Below are 13,531 nucleotides of genomic sequence, written 5' to 3'. Positions count from 1 at the left end.
TTGTCCAGATGTCTTATGAAAACCATCACTTTCATACATTAATAATAATGGATATTTTAGTGTCATGTGTGTATGGCACTCAGAAGCAAAAACAAGTCCCTGCCCCAAGGATCCTGCAATACACTTATTTCCAGTGCAGGGGCAGGAAGGTGGCTTAGGAGGTGGTCCTCACCCCCAGCAAGGGCAAGATGTGGGTAGGTATTTAATCCCTCTGAACTATAATATAAATATGTATAAACAAACTAAAACTCCCAATTTATTTCTTCAGGAGCAGGCAATATGCACACTCCCCCTTCCCCTCCCCCCCAAAAGACTGGGGCACATGTAATTGGACAAATTTAATATATGATGCAAGAGAACAGAGTAAAATACATTTTTATTCAAATGTGCCAAAAACAACAGGGCTCAAGAAAAAGGCATACGGAGCCTCATATTATTGCAGACCACTGACTTCTCCCTATGATGGACAAAGCATCACAGGCTCCAAACTTCTCCTACCTTGGCCTCCATTCCTCCCATCCCTACACGGGATTTGGTTCCAAATGTCACAGACTGCTGATCTCCAGGGTAAAATATGTCAATGAGCTTCGCATCATCTGACCCTGGGGGGCTGTCAAAGAGCCCTGAAATGGAAATTTGTTAAGTTAGTTCCATATATTCTGGGATTCTGAAATTCAGGAGAAAGGAACTCAGGAGAAGTTGGAAATACTTCCTTAGATTTGGGCAATGAACATTCTCCACCGCAAGGGAGCATTTGTGTGCTTCCCAATTAACTCATCTTATAAAGCTGTATGCTTTAATTAATAGTAGTGTTATTCCCAAGAATGCCAATACATAGGAGTTAAACACGACAAAGTTAAACTTAAGGAAGAGCCAGCATAAATTTGTAAAGAACAATTCATGTCAAACCAATCTGATAGCTTTCTTTGATAAGATAAGTCTTGTGCATAAAGGAGAAGTGGTGGATGTGGTATACTTAGACTTTAGTAAAGCATTTGATAAGGTCTTGCATGACCTTCTTATCAGTGAACTAGAGAAATACAACCTAGATGGGGCTACTGTAAAGATGGGTGCATAACTGACTGGATAACCATACTCAGAGAGTAGTTACTAATGGTTCAGAGTCATACAGCAAGGACATAATAAATGGGAGTTCCGCAGGGGTCTGTTCTGGGACTGGTTCTGTTCAATATCTTCATCAACGATTTAGACACTGGCATAGAGAGTACGCTTATTGGCTAAGTCTACACTGGCATGATTTTCCGGAAATGCTTTTAACGGAAAAGTTTTCCGTTAAAAGCGTTTTCGGAAAAGCGCGTCTAGATTGGCAGGACGCTTTTCCGGAAAAGCACTTTTTCCGGAAAAGCGTCCGTGGCCAATCTAGACGCGCTTTTCCACAAAAAAGCCCTGATCGTCATTTTCGCGATCGGGGCTTTTTTGTGGAAAACACTACTGTGCTGTCTACACTGGCCCTTTTCCGGAACAGTTTTCCAGAAAAAGACTTTTGCCCAAACGGGAGCAGCATAGTTTTTCCGGAAAAGCACTGATGATTTTACATGAGATTGTCAGTGCTTTTCCGGAAATTCAAGCGGCCAGTGTAGACAGCAAGCAAGTTTTTCTGGAAAAGCTGATGATTTTCCAGAATAACTTGCCAGTGTAGACACAGCCATTAAGTTTGCAGATGATACCAAGCTGGGAGGGGTTGCAAGTGCTTTGGAGGATAGGGTCATAATCCAAAATGAACTGAACAAACTGGAGAAATGGTCTGAGGTAAATAGGACGAAGTTTAATAAGGACAAAATGCAAAGTGCTCCATTTAAGAAGGAACAATCCTTTTCACACATACAGAATGGAAAGCAACTGTCTAGGAAGGAGTCCTGCAGAAAGGGATCTAGGGGTCAGAGTGGACTGCAAGGTAAATATGAGTCAACAGTGTGATGCTGTTGCAAATAAGCAAACATGATTCTGGGATGCATTAACAGGAATGTTTGTGAACAAGACACAAGAAGTCATTTTTCCGCTCTACTCTGTGCTGATTAGGCCTCGATTGGCGTAGTGTGTCCAGTTCTGGGCACCACATTTCAAGAAAGATGTGTAGAAATTGGAGAAAGTCCAGAGAAGAGCAACAAAAATGATTAAAGGGCTGGAAAACATGACCTGTGAGGGAAGCCTGAAACAACTGGGCTCGTTTAGTTTAGAAAAAAGAGAAGGCTGAGAAGGGACATGATAGCTGTTTTCAAGTATCTAAAAAGGTGCTACAAGGAAGAGGGAGAAAAATTGTTCTCCTTGGCTTCTGAGGATAGGACAAGAAGCAATGGGCTTAAACTGCAGCAAGGGAGTTTGAGGTTGGATATTAGGACAAACTTCCTAACTTTCGGGGATGTTAAATACTGGAATACATTGCCTAAGGAAGTTGTGGAATCTCCATCATTGGAGAGATTTAAGAGCAGGTTAGACAGACATCTGTCAGGGATGATATAAATGGTGCTTGGTTCTGCCGAGAGGGCAGGGGACTGGACTTGATGATCTCTCAAGGTCCCCTCCAGTTCTAGTATTCTAGGATTCTATGACCGTGTTAACAGTGCCTGAGAGCCTCACTGCCCCTGATTTTCTAGGTCAGTCTGTACTGCACAACAGAGCTGGGAGGGGGAAAGAGACCCTTCTAGGTACCGTGATTCACAGCTTCCTGCTGGTTCTGCGGTAAGCAGTCATGCCGAGGTTGCAGCTCTGGGGAAACCCCTCTGGCTGCTAATCACTCAGTGCCAAGGTGGCAATTCTGGGAACACGCCACTGGCAGGCCAGCCACTCGGAGTTGGCTTTTCTGTTGGTGACAAGGTGGCTGCTCTGGGGAAACCCCTTTGGCTGCTAATGACTTGCAGCTTGCAGGAGGAGTCTGCTGTGGATTTTTAACAACTCTACCCTCGTTGAAGTTAAAGGCACGGGGGATAATCCATCAGCCGTCTCCAGGAGATGGAAGTGCCTTCACTCTAAGGGTACATCTAGACTACATGCCTCTGTCGCCAGAGGCATGTAGATTAGGCTACCTGTAGTCGGTTTGCCTGTCCGGAGGGGTTCCCCACTGCGCTGCCCCTTTAAGGCCAGCCCCGTTAGTTCACCGGGCGCAGTCCAGCCCTTAGTTCAGGGTGTGACAGTAACAAACCACTGTCCGTTTATAAGGGGTGGTCAGGCCCTTGATGCTGGGTGTGGCAGTAACCCAACACAGTCAGTTTATACCCGGTGGCCAGGCCCTTAGTTCAGGGCGTGGCAACAGACACTCGGTTTGTAGAGAGAGCCGCCAGGCCCTCAGTTCAGGGCGTGGCAGCAAACAAACACAGTCAGTTTGTAAAGAGTGGCCAGGCCCTCAGTTCAGGGCGTGACAACCAACAACCACAGTCAGTTTATAAAGCCGGGGCCAGACCCTCAGTTCAGGGCGTGGCCACAAACCCAGTCAGGGAGCTCCTTGTTCAGGAGGGGTGCAGGCGGATCGCCTGTGGCAGTGGTGAAGGGGGAGGCTGCCACCCAATACGTGGGTGACAGGGGGGGCGCAGGCCCACCCACTCCACTGCGCCCCGGCCCAGGGCCCTAGGGCAGCAGTGCAGGCTGCTTTGGCTCGGCGGGGGCTCCAGCCCGAAACGCGCCAGCCTGGGGGCCTTTAACAGCCCCCCACTATCCCTGGGCCACTTCCGTTCTCCCCCTCGGGCGGTACCTGGGTGTCCAGCGGTGGAGGCAGGGAGTCCAGGAGAGTCTCGTCCCATCGGGGCGGTCCGGTCCAGTCTGTGGCCGCTTGCAGGTCACTGGGACTCAACTGGGCTCCAGGTGCGGGCAGGGTTGGGCGGTTGAGGCAGGCCTATGGTTCAGGGTCTGTGGAACTCCCCGGCGGCACCTCCGGTTGAGGTAGCTGAGGCCGTGGCTGGGGCCGCTTCTCCCGGTCCCGGGGCAGGTGCTGGGGCACAGGTTCGGGCTGGCCCTGTGGCTCCGCCGTTGCGTCCGGGCGGGTAGGCTGGCTGTGCGGGGCCTCCGCTTCCCAGGCAGGGAGCCAGTAGTCTGCCTCTGGGCCCCGGCAGGTAGGAGGCCCAGGCCAGGCCTCAGTCCCCACTCCCCAGGCTGGGAGTCCCGGAGAGGCCTTTAGCCGCTTGGCAGGCTCAGCCCTGAGTGAGGCTGATGCCTGGGCTTTTATAGCCCTGGGCCCGCCCCTTGGCTTCCGGTCAGGTGACAGGGCGGGGTTAGCCTCAGCCCAACATGGCGTCCGGAGGGGTTTCTCCTCCTCCGGCTCAGTGGGCGGCCAGTCCGCCCCACTACACTACCCAACACAGTAAAATGAAGCGGCGATTTAAATAATCGCCGCTTCATTTAAATATACATGGCTGCCGCGCTGAGCCGACAAACAGCTGATCAGCTGTTTGTTGGCTCAGCGCGATAGTCTGGACGCTCCCCTGCTGACATCAAAGGTATTTGTCGACCACCCAGGTAAACTTCATCCTGGGAGCGCGGCAGCCATGTAAATTTAAATGAAGCGGAGATTATTTAAATCGCCGCTTCATTTTACTGTGTCGGGTAGCCTAATCTACATGCCTCTGGTGACAGAGGCATGTAGTCTAGACGTACCCCAAGTGTTTTAAATTTCAGCTCCCAGTTCCTGCCAGGCATCAGACACCATGAGAGTGCCTGGCGGTTATAGAAACTGCTTACAGAAGAGGCACCCCTCCAAGCTGGTAGACCCAAGAATGCCCGAGTGGGGGTTGGAAGCAGATCAATCTCTAGCAATGAGGAATGCAGAAATAAGTAGATCATCTTTACTCCCCTTCTTTTCCTTTCTTTACTTTTACCAGAAGGGGGGAAATTGAGGTGGGGGGAGTTTCCCGCAAACAAGATTTTTTTTTAAAAGGCATTTCTTCTCCTTTTTTAAGGGAGTTTAAAAAAAGGTAACACTATTAGGGAGAACACAAGAAACAAAACAGCTACTAATTATGGTAATGATACACATATGGAGGAGACCACTGCTCTCGCCATGTGAGGCCAAAGGCAACTGAGTAGGTGGTGAGAGGCTCTCACTAGCACAGCACTAGATAGCATCCTCAAGGTACATCATGTACATCATGAGCAACGGAGAGCACAAGTGAGGGCTCAACAGGCGCAGGAGAGCATATACACCTATAGTGGAGCACCCATAAGGACACTGCTTGTAGAAGAAGAGCGAGTTACTCACCTTGTGCAGTAACGTCTGTTCTTCGAGATGTGTCCCCCCCATAGGTGCTCCACTCGAGGTGCTGGGCTCGTCCTGGTGCTGTAAACCGGAGGATTTTCAGTAGCAGTAGCCCCCCCGCACTGGACCACGCATGTGCGACTGCTGCTTCGCGCCTCTCAGCTGAGCGCGGTCTGGCTAGTCAGCTTCCTCCCAACCGGAAGCATCTGAAAAATACAAACAGAAAACTCCAAAGCAGGGAGGAGGGTGGGATGTGGAGCACCCACGGGGACACACATCTCGAAGAACAGACATTACTGCACATGGTGAGTAACTCGCTCTTCTTCATCGAGTAGTGTCCCCGAGGGTGCTCCACTCAAGGTGAGTCCACAGCAGTGGCCCAATGGTAGACGTGTGCTTCAGACTCATCGTTTCTGCGCTGCAGACAAGACCGCCCGGGCTACCGCTGAGTCGGTCTTTAGTGTATTCGCAAGAGTGTAATGTCTAGCAAAAGTAAGAGTAGAGGACCAGGTCACTGCACGGCATATGTCCTGCAATGGTACCCAGCGAAAATAGGCAGTGGAAGCCGCCATGCCCCTGGTAGAGTGGGCCCAAGGTCGGCCTGGAAGTGGTTTGTTACATAGAGTGTAACAACATCTGATGCAAGCGACGATCAAGTGGAGATGTGCTGTGCAGAGAGCTGTTTGCCTTTGGAGCATTCGGCTGTAGACAGGAACAGTCGTTGAGACTTTCGAAAGACATATGTTCTTTCAAGATAAAATGCCAGCACTCGTCTGACATCTAGGGTGTGCAAACGGGACTCTTCCAGCAAGGAATGAGGCTTTGGGTAGAACGTCGTCAAACACATGGGTTTGTTTATATGAAAAGCAGAGTTGATCTTTGGTAGAAAGGCCGGGTGTACACGAAGTACCACAGCACCGTTGGAGAACTGTGTGTACGGCGGGTCCGCCAACAGAGCCGCTAATTCGCTTACTTGACGCGCAGACGTAATGGCAAGCAGGAACACCACCTTCATCGTAAGCATCTGTAAATCACACGTTGCTAGTGGTTCGAAGAGAGGGTGAATGATAGTGTCCAATACTAAAAGCAAGTCCCAAGGCTCCGGTGGGATCCTGTGAGCTGGATATAGGCTGTCGAGCCCCTTCAAAAACCTTTTGTTGAGGGGGTGTGCACATATTGAATGGTTGTTAATAGGTGGACGGAAAGCGGAAATTGCCGCTAAATGTACTCTGAGGAAAGAAATTGCCAATCCCACCGTCTTTAGGTGCATAATATAATCCAGCACCTGCTGGACAGGCACCGAGAGAGAGTCGAGATTTCTTGCTGCGTACCATGACTGAAAGCGATGCCACTTCTGAAGGTAAGTCTTGCGTGTGGTATGCCGCCTTCTGTTAATCAGTACGTGTCTCACCTCCTGAGAACAAAACTGCGACGCTTGGAGCCAGCTAGGATCCACACTGTCAGGTGAATGTGCTTGATGCACAGATGGATCATTGTACCGTGCTGCTGAGATAGTAAATTGAACAGTTCCGGTAGTCATCGTGGTTTGGCAACCGACATCCTCAACAACTGTGTTAGCCACGTCTGCTGAGGCCAAAAGGGTGCTATAAAAATTATTGTTGCACGCTCTATCTTCTCCAGCACCCTTGGGATGAGCGGGAGAGGGGGAAAGGCATACAGCAATTTGTGACGACTCCAGTCCAGTAGGAAGGCATCCCCCAAGGAGCCTGTGCCGACGCCCTCTCATGAACAGTATTGATGGCACTTCCTGTTGCGGCGAGTGGCCTACCCCAGCATTGGAAGAGGTTGCAGACGACTTTGGTGTGCAACTCCCATTCGTGTTGGGAGAAGAACTGCCTGCTAAGGGCGTCAGTAATCACATTATCCTTGCCAGGAAGGTAAGCTGCAGTCAGGGTGATACCATGCTGGATCGCCCAATTCCAGAGACGAACTGCCTCTGCACAAAGTGGGCGGGAACGCGCACCTCCTTGTCAGTTGACATAATACACCGTGCAAATGTTGTCGGTGAGAATCTGTATTGACTGACCTCAAATGATGTGGAGGAAATTCCTGCAAGCACTGAAAACCATTTGAAGTTCAAGAAAGTTTATGTGTTGCAGCGATTCTTGGGGTGTCCAGACCTTGAGCTCAGCTGTCCTGTAGATGGGTGCCCCAGCCGAGCAGGGAGGCATCTGTCATGATCTGCAATGATGGCCTCTGGGCTTGGACTCCCAATTAACGTGTTTTTGGGGTTGCCCGGACATGCTTGGGAATAGAAACTGTCCTGTTTGTGCTGTGTACACAGTGAATAGCCAATGCTGAAGACTGCGCAGATGAAGCCTCGAATGCAGAACCACATATGTGGAAGCCGCCATATATTCCAGGAGCTGCAGACAGGTAAGTATGCGGGATTTGGGAGAAATTGATACAGTCTGTACCAAATCCCAGATTAGATGGAACCTTTTTATGGGTAAGTATGCTCTTGGGGTTGCGGAATCGAGCCTCACCCTGATGAACTCTAGGTCATGAGTCAGTGTGAGAAAAGACTTCTCGAAACTGATTACGAGACCAAGGGCTTTGAATATCGTGGTAGTAGTGGTAACTGCCCACATAGCTTCATCAAGGGTAGGGGCCTTTAGTAGACAATCGTCCAGGTAGGGGAAGATGGTAATGTCGAGGCGCCGAAGGTAGGCCGCCACCACCGCGAGGGTCTTGGAAAAAACTCGGGGAGCCACCAAAGTCCGAAAGGTAGTATCTGGTATTGATAATGGTCGGCTCCCACTACGAACCGAAGGAATCTCCTGTGAGCAGGATGTATCGTTATATGGAAGTAGGCATCCTGTAGGTCAAGGGACACGAACCAATCCCCTTTGTCGAGAGCCAGAATGATGGAAGACAACGTGACCATTTTAAATTTCTGCTTTTGCAGGTAATGGTTGAGCCGACGTAGGTCCAGGATAGGCCTCCAACCCCCTGACTCCTTCTGGGTGAGGAATTAATGAGAATAAAACCCTCTCCTCCAAAACTGGGTTGGTACCCTCTCTACCACTCCTATGGTGAGCAGATGGGAAACCTCTTGTTGTAGAAGGGTCTTGTGAGGGGGGTCCCTGAAAAGGGATGGGAAAGGAGGGAAGGAAGAGAGTTGAAGGGAATGGCGTATCCTGAAGTGACTATGTCGAGGACCAACCAGTTGGTGGATATACAAGACCAGCGATGTTGATGAGGTCTCTGGTGATGATGGAACAAGGCTTGCACATTGTTCAGAGCCTTTGTCAAGGGGGTGGCACACAGTCCCTCTTGTGTAACTGCCTTCAAAATTTGATGTTTAGAGTCCGACAAGTGCTCAAATAGAGGGACCAGTTTCGAATAATTATCGAAATCATGGTTTGCTAATTGCGCCACATAATTGCACATCCTTAGAGTCAAATATACCTTCCTGCCTAGGACATCGAGGTGCTTGGCTTCCTTGTCACTCACGGTGTTTTTGGCCTGAGACATCTTCGTTCTCTGCTGCGCAGCGTCTATAATAAGGGAGTTGGGCTGAGGGTGTGTAAATAAAAAGTCCATACCCTTCTGGCTTATGAAGTACTTCTTGTCTGACCTCTTATTAGTTGTCAACGAAGTGGCTGGAGGCTGCCAGATGTCATCGGCAATCTCCAAGATAGCTTCATCAAATGGGAATGCCAGCTTCGATTTCTGGGAAGGTTGCAGGTTCTTTAACAACCGATGTTGTTTTTGCTGCACATCCGTCGTCTGAATCTCTTGGGATTGGGCAACCCTCTTGAAGAGCTCCTGGAACTGCTTGTGGTCTTCCGTGGGAGACAAGTCACCAGGGACCACCGCGTCATCTGGTGAGGAAGAAGAGTGATGAGTCAACGAATCAGGGCTCTGATGTTCTTGGTGAGGAGTGCGTTCATCCTCCTGATAGATGGAGGCTGTGTCCTCCGCAGGAGCTAGTGGAGCAGCAGAAGGTGGAGATTGCACTGGTACATGTGGAGATAGGGTCTGACTGGACCGCGGCGATCGCGGACGTCCTCTATCGAGAGGAGAAGGGTGGTCATAACAACATCGTTCATAATGATGTCTGCAGTATGGACTCGGGGAACATCTGGAAGAGTGCCTCCTCAGGATGTCATACTGACGAGAATATCCCAAGGGTCTTGGGGACCTTGGTGAAAAGGATCTCCTGGAATGGTGAGAGGGAGATCAAGAGTTACGCTCTCGGTGATACCGTCTTGGCGGTGAGTGGCGAAATGATTGGTAGTAATGGTCTCTGGCCGATGCATAATGATGAGGAGTGTGGTGACGACCACCAGAATAAAACAAGGCAGGTGACATCAGTCCTGGTGAAAACATGACATGGTCCAGTGTCAAAGATGGTGTCCGGACTCGTGCAGACTTGTGCTGTGCTTTGGTCAGCACCGAGGAGTTGAGGGTAGGCAACGGTGCGGAGCATAGCGGGCTGACAATGAAGTAACCTCCACAGCCTGGCTGCTTATTGGCTGACCCAGTGCCGTTGGCTGCAGGACAAGTGCTGATAATGCCGGTGCCAAGGGCTCTGAACTGAAAGCTCCGTCCTGCGGCGCCAATCCCGGTGCCGCTGACTTCGGCACCTGGGAGAATGAAGTCGCAACAGCTGGGGAAAACACCGGCACTGCTGCTGTTACGGCTGCGCTCATCCACGGGAAAAGCTGGTGCCGGGGTGTCCGTTGCTGGCCTCAGAGCGGCCGTTGGAGCCGTTGCCGGCACCGACTCTGCCCGTGAGCCTTCAGCTTGTGCCGAGATAGGGTCCTTGCCATGGAATCGGGTGGAGACCGAGGAGCTTCGGCCTTTGCCTGTCTTGTCCGCGGGATACCTCGGTGAACAGCCAGAGGCTCCCGGTCTGTCCCTGCTGCTCACCCTGCCTGCCGTGCAGTGGGGGGTTCTCGACCCAGTCAATCCTCAAGCTGCCCCGAGGGGAGCGACTCCCACATCTCCAGAGCCTGGAGAGCTTTATTGAACAGAAGAACTCTCAGTCGGAGTTCTCGGTCCCACCTGGCGCGCGCCATTAATTTAGCGCAGTAGCTGCACTTCACTGGGACATGTCCGTCCCCGAGGCACTTTCGGCACTGAGTGCGCCCATCTGATGCCGGCATGGCATCCTGGCACTGGGTGCACTTTTTAAAACCAGGTGATCCTGGCATTGTTATTGCAACCAGAGGCGTGACAGAACAAGCACAGGAAAAACATTTTTTTTTAAAACTTATCGGGAACTATAACAACTACACTAACACTAATAACTTTTGAAAGAAACACAAGAACTAGCTAAACTAGCTAATCTCCCTCACTCCTCAGACAGGAGTGGGGAGCATAAGCTAACTCCATCTGCGGCAGCGGACGGCTGGAAGGAAAGTGACTAGCCAGGCCGTGCTCAGCTGAGAGGCGTGAAGCAGCAGTCACGCATGCGTGGTCCAGTGGGGGTGCTACTGCTACTGAAAATCCTCCGGTTTGCGGCGCCGGGACGAGCCCAGCACCTCGAGTGGAGCACCCACAGGGACACTACTCGACGAAGAAATAACAGTATGCGAAGAACCTGAACATTACAAAGCAAACTTGTGTGTGTTAAGGCTGTCAGTTAAGTTTGCATGATTTCCAAGCTCTAACTACACAATCACCTCATTCACTGCTCAGTGGACAGTGGATAATGAACAGTCTATAGCAGCCTTCTGCTAGTCTGTAACAACAAACTGTTTAAATATAGCAAATTCACTGAAGTCAATGGAATGATATAAAGTTTGAGGGGTAGCCATGTTAGTCTAACTGAAACAAAATTAAAAATCAGTGAATAGTCCTGCAGCACCTTAGAAACTAACAAAAAAATGTAGATGGTATCGTGAGCATAAACCAATTCTTCAGATGAATGGAGTTAAGGGGTCCAGGGTACCAATAAATAGCAGAGAAAGAGGTGATGGGAAAGGAAAGAGAAAGGGAAAAATATTGTCTGAGTGTCCATGCTAAATGAGACTAATAGAGTGGCTCTAAGTATCTGGTGCTTGGCTTTTTATGTCATTAGGGTGTGGAATGCAGCAGCTCATCCAGGTCAGGTCTTTGTTTAAACCTCTATTCAAGGTTTCAGAGCCAAGTTGGTATGCAAGTAGAAAAAGTTAAAAAACAATGAATAGTGTTGCAACACATTTAGAGACTAACAGTTTTTCCTCTATTCAGGGTGTCAGCTTGAGGACACTTGAGGAATAGAGGTTTAAACAAAGACCTGACCTGGATAAGCTGCTACATTCCACACCCTAATGAAATAACTTAACCTAGGAGGGCACAGGCTAGTAGATTGTGTGTGCTCCAACCCCACAGGGAAATGATGAGGGGACTGGAGCACGAGTGTGGGCTACCCAATGCTGGGGGAAAAGGGGAGGAAGAGTTCCGGCCCCCTGAGGCTCAGATCCAGGCAAGCCAGGAGCCACACCCGGCCCCCAGGCCTTAGGTCCCTTGCCCCGCCTTAGAACATTAAGAACTAAGTTGAGGTCCCATTGTGGGGCTGGATCTTTAGCAGGATAGAAGCAGATCTGCTCTAGGATACAGACTCATCAAGTAGCCACGCCTGGAATGTGAAGTGGCAACAGACTTCGATGGGCGACTGATCCCAACTCCTGGATGAAGAGAGTCAGAGTCAGGGAAGACAGAACTGAGAATGCAGAGACATGCAAACCAACTCTGGGAGCCACACCCCTCAGCCACAAATCGCTACAAAGAGGGGTACTAGTTCCTCTTTAACAACTCAAGCAGTAAAATTCAGAGGGGTAGCCAAGTTAGTCTGTAACTGGAAAAACTTGAAACACAACGAATAGTCTAGTGGCACCTTAGAGACTAACAACATGTAGATGGTATCATGAGCTTTCATGGGTACCACCCACTTCAGATGACATTTGTGGGTTGTGGCTGCGAAAGCTCATGATACCATCTACATGTTTTGTTAGTCTTTAAAGTTCTGCCAGACAATTAATTGTTTTTTAAGTTTTTCCAGTTACAGACTTACTCGGCTACCTCTTGTAGTAAGTTGAGGGTCGGTAACCACAGGCCTGGAATCTAGTGAGCAAGACTTTGGTTCAGTAACACGGCAGCCAGGAAAGAGGCCCTATTGATAACTGTGTAAGTTAGGTGGAGCATGGACGGAATAGGGAGGCACCAGGTACAGATTGTAAGCCAGAGGGGAGTAGTGAAACATCTTAATAAGAAACGTCTTGGTACCAAAGACTCCCCAAAAACTAATGTACGTACCAACCTAGGTTCAGGACCAGGTCGAAGTTGACAGCATGAAGGACAGTAAGTAAGCCCTCCTGTAAGGTGAGGGGTGGTAACTAGGTAACAGAGGGTGGCAACCTGGTACATAAAGAAGCAATGTAAGTTGTTTGTACATGTCTATAAAAGGGCACTGGAAACAGCGAGCCCTGATGGACTATGGAGGGTTGCATTAGGCACCTGTAACGGCAGGTGTCATTGCCGAGACTTACAGAATGCACAGTGGCTTAGCATTGAGACTTTCTGCTGACAACTGTTAATGCATAGCATTTGGCAATAAACCTGCTTTGGTTTCATCCTGTTGTATCCTGGGGCTCTCAGAGATCTACTGTGATGGCCCAAGTGCATGGGGTTTAACGCTTTAGATAAAGAGAGCACACACACACATGCAGGCGAAAGTTTATCATCACTGACGGAGTAGAGGACCTCTCAGGAACCCACCGAGACAACCCAGAAACCCTGACTGATGATACCCCTCTGAACCTAATGAAATAAAAAGCCAAGCACCAGGTACATCGAGTACTTAGAGCCCACCCTATTAGCTTCATTTAGCATGGACACTAACAGACAATATTTTTTCTCAATTTTTTCCCCTTCTTTCCCTCCCCATCTCTTCTCTTTCTCTGCTATTTATTGGTACCCTGGACTCCTTAACTCCATTCATCTGAAGAAGGGGGTTGAGCTCACGAAAGCTCATACCACCATCTATATTTTTTGTTCGTCTCCAAGGGGCTACAGGACACGGATATAAAGGTATACAGCAACAGAAAAATGCATCCCTCACGCTAGAGGCTAAACAACATGCAGTGAATGAGACAGAAGCTAGGGTTGAGTACAGCGACGTGCAGCAGATGACATAAAGGATGTTATTTTTAATTTTAGTTGATTGACAGAAATGTTAACAACCCTACCTCTTCTGTTTACTTCTAGTCTCACGAGCACAGAACTCAATGCTGGGTCAAGCAGCTCCTTATGAAGGCAGCAGAAGTCTGAAATCCCACTCCTTTTTCATTCTAGGCCAAAACCCTTTTCAAATCC

The 13,531-nt window shown here is 49.5% G+C and overlaps 1 protein-coding gene across 7 annotated transcripts in view; it reads right to left on the bottom strand.

The window, feature by feature from the left end:
• The window catches only part of ALDH18A1 (aldehyde dehydrogenase 18 family member A1), a 98,987-nt gene that overhangs the window by 46,132 nt on the left and 39,324 nt on the right, over nt 1-13,531 (bottom strand). For all 7 annotated transcript variants that reach the window (XR_012905502.2, XM_006129393.5, XM_075934426.2 and 4 more), the window contains exon 8: nt 499-623. Coding sequence is in view for 6 of the 7 variants with exons in the window: in XM_006129393.5 (XP_006129455.3) it covers nt 499-623 (125 nt within the window). In the remaining variant the exon portion in view is untranslated. The remainder of the gene's footprint in view (nt 1-498; nt 624-13,531) is intronic.

Source organism: Pelodiscus sinensis, chromosome 8 (assembly GCF_052426305.1).
Source record: "Pelodiscus sinensis isolate ZL-2025 chromosome 8, ASM5242630v1, whole genome shotgun sequence".
Taxonomy (NCBI): Eukaryota; Metazoa; Chordata; order Testudines; family Trionychidae; genus Pelodiscus; species Pelodiscus sinensis.
Note: the sequence above shows the minus strand (reverse complement) of the source record. Positions and strands in the feature narration are given on the sequence as shown.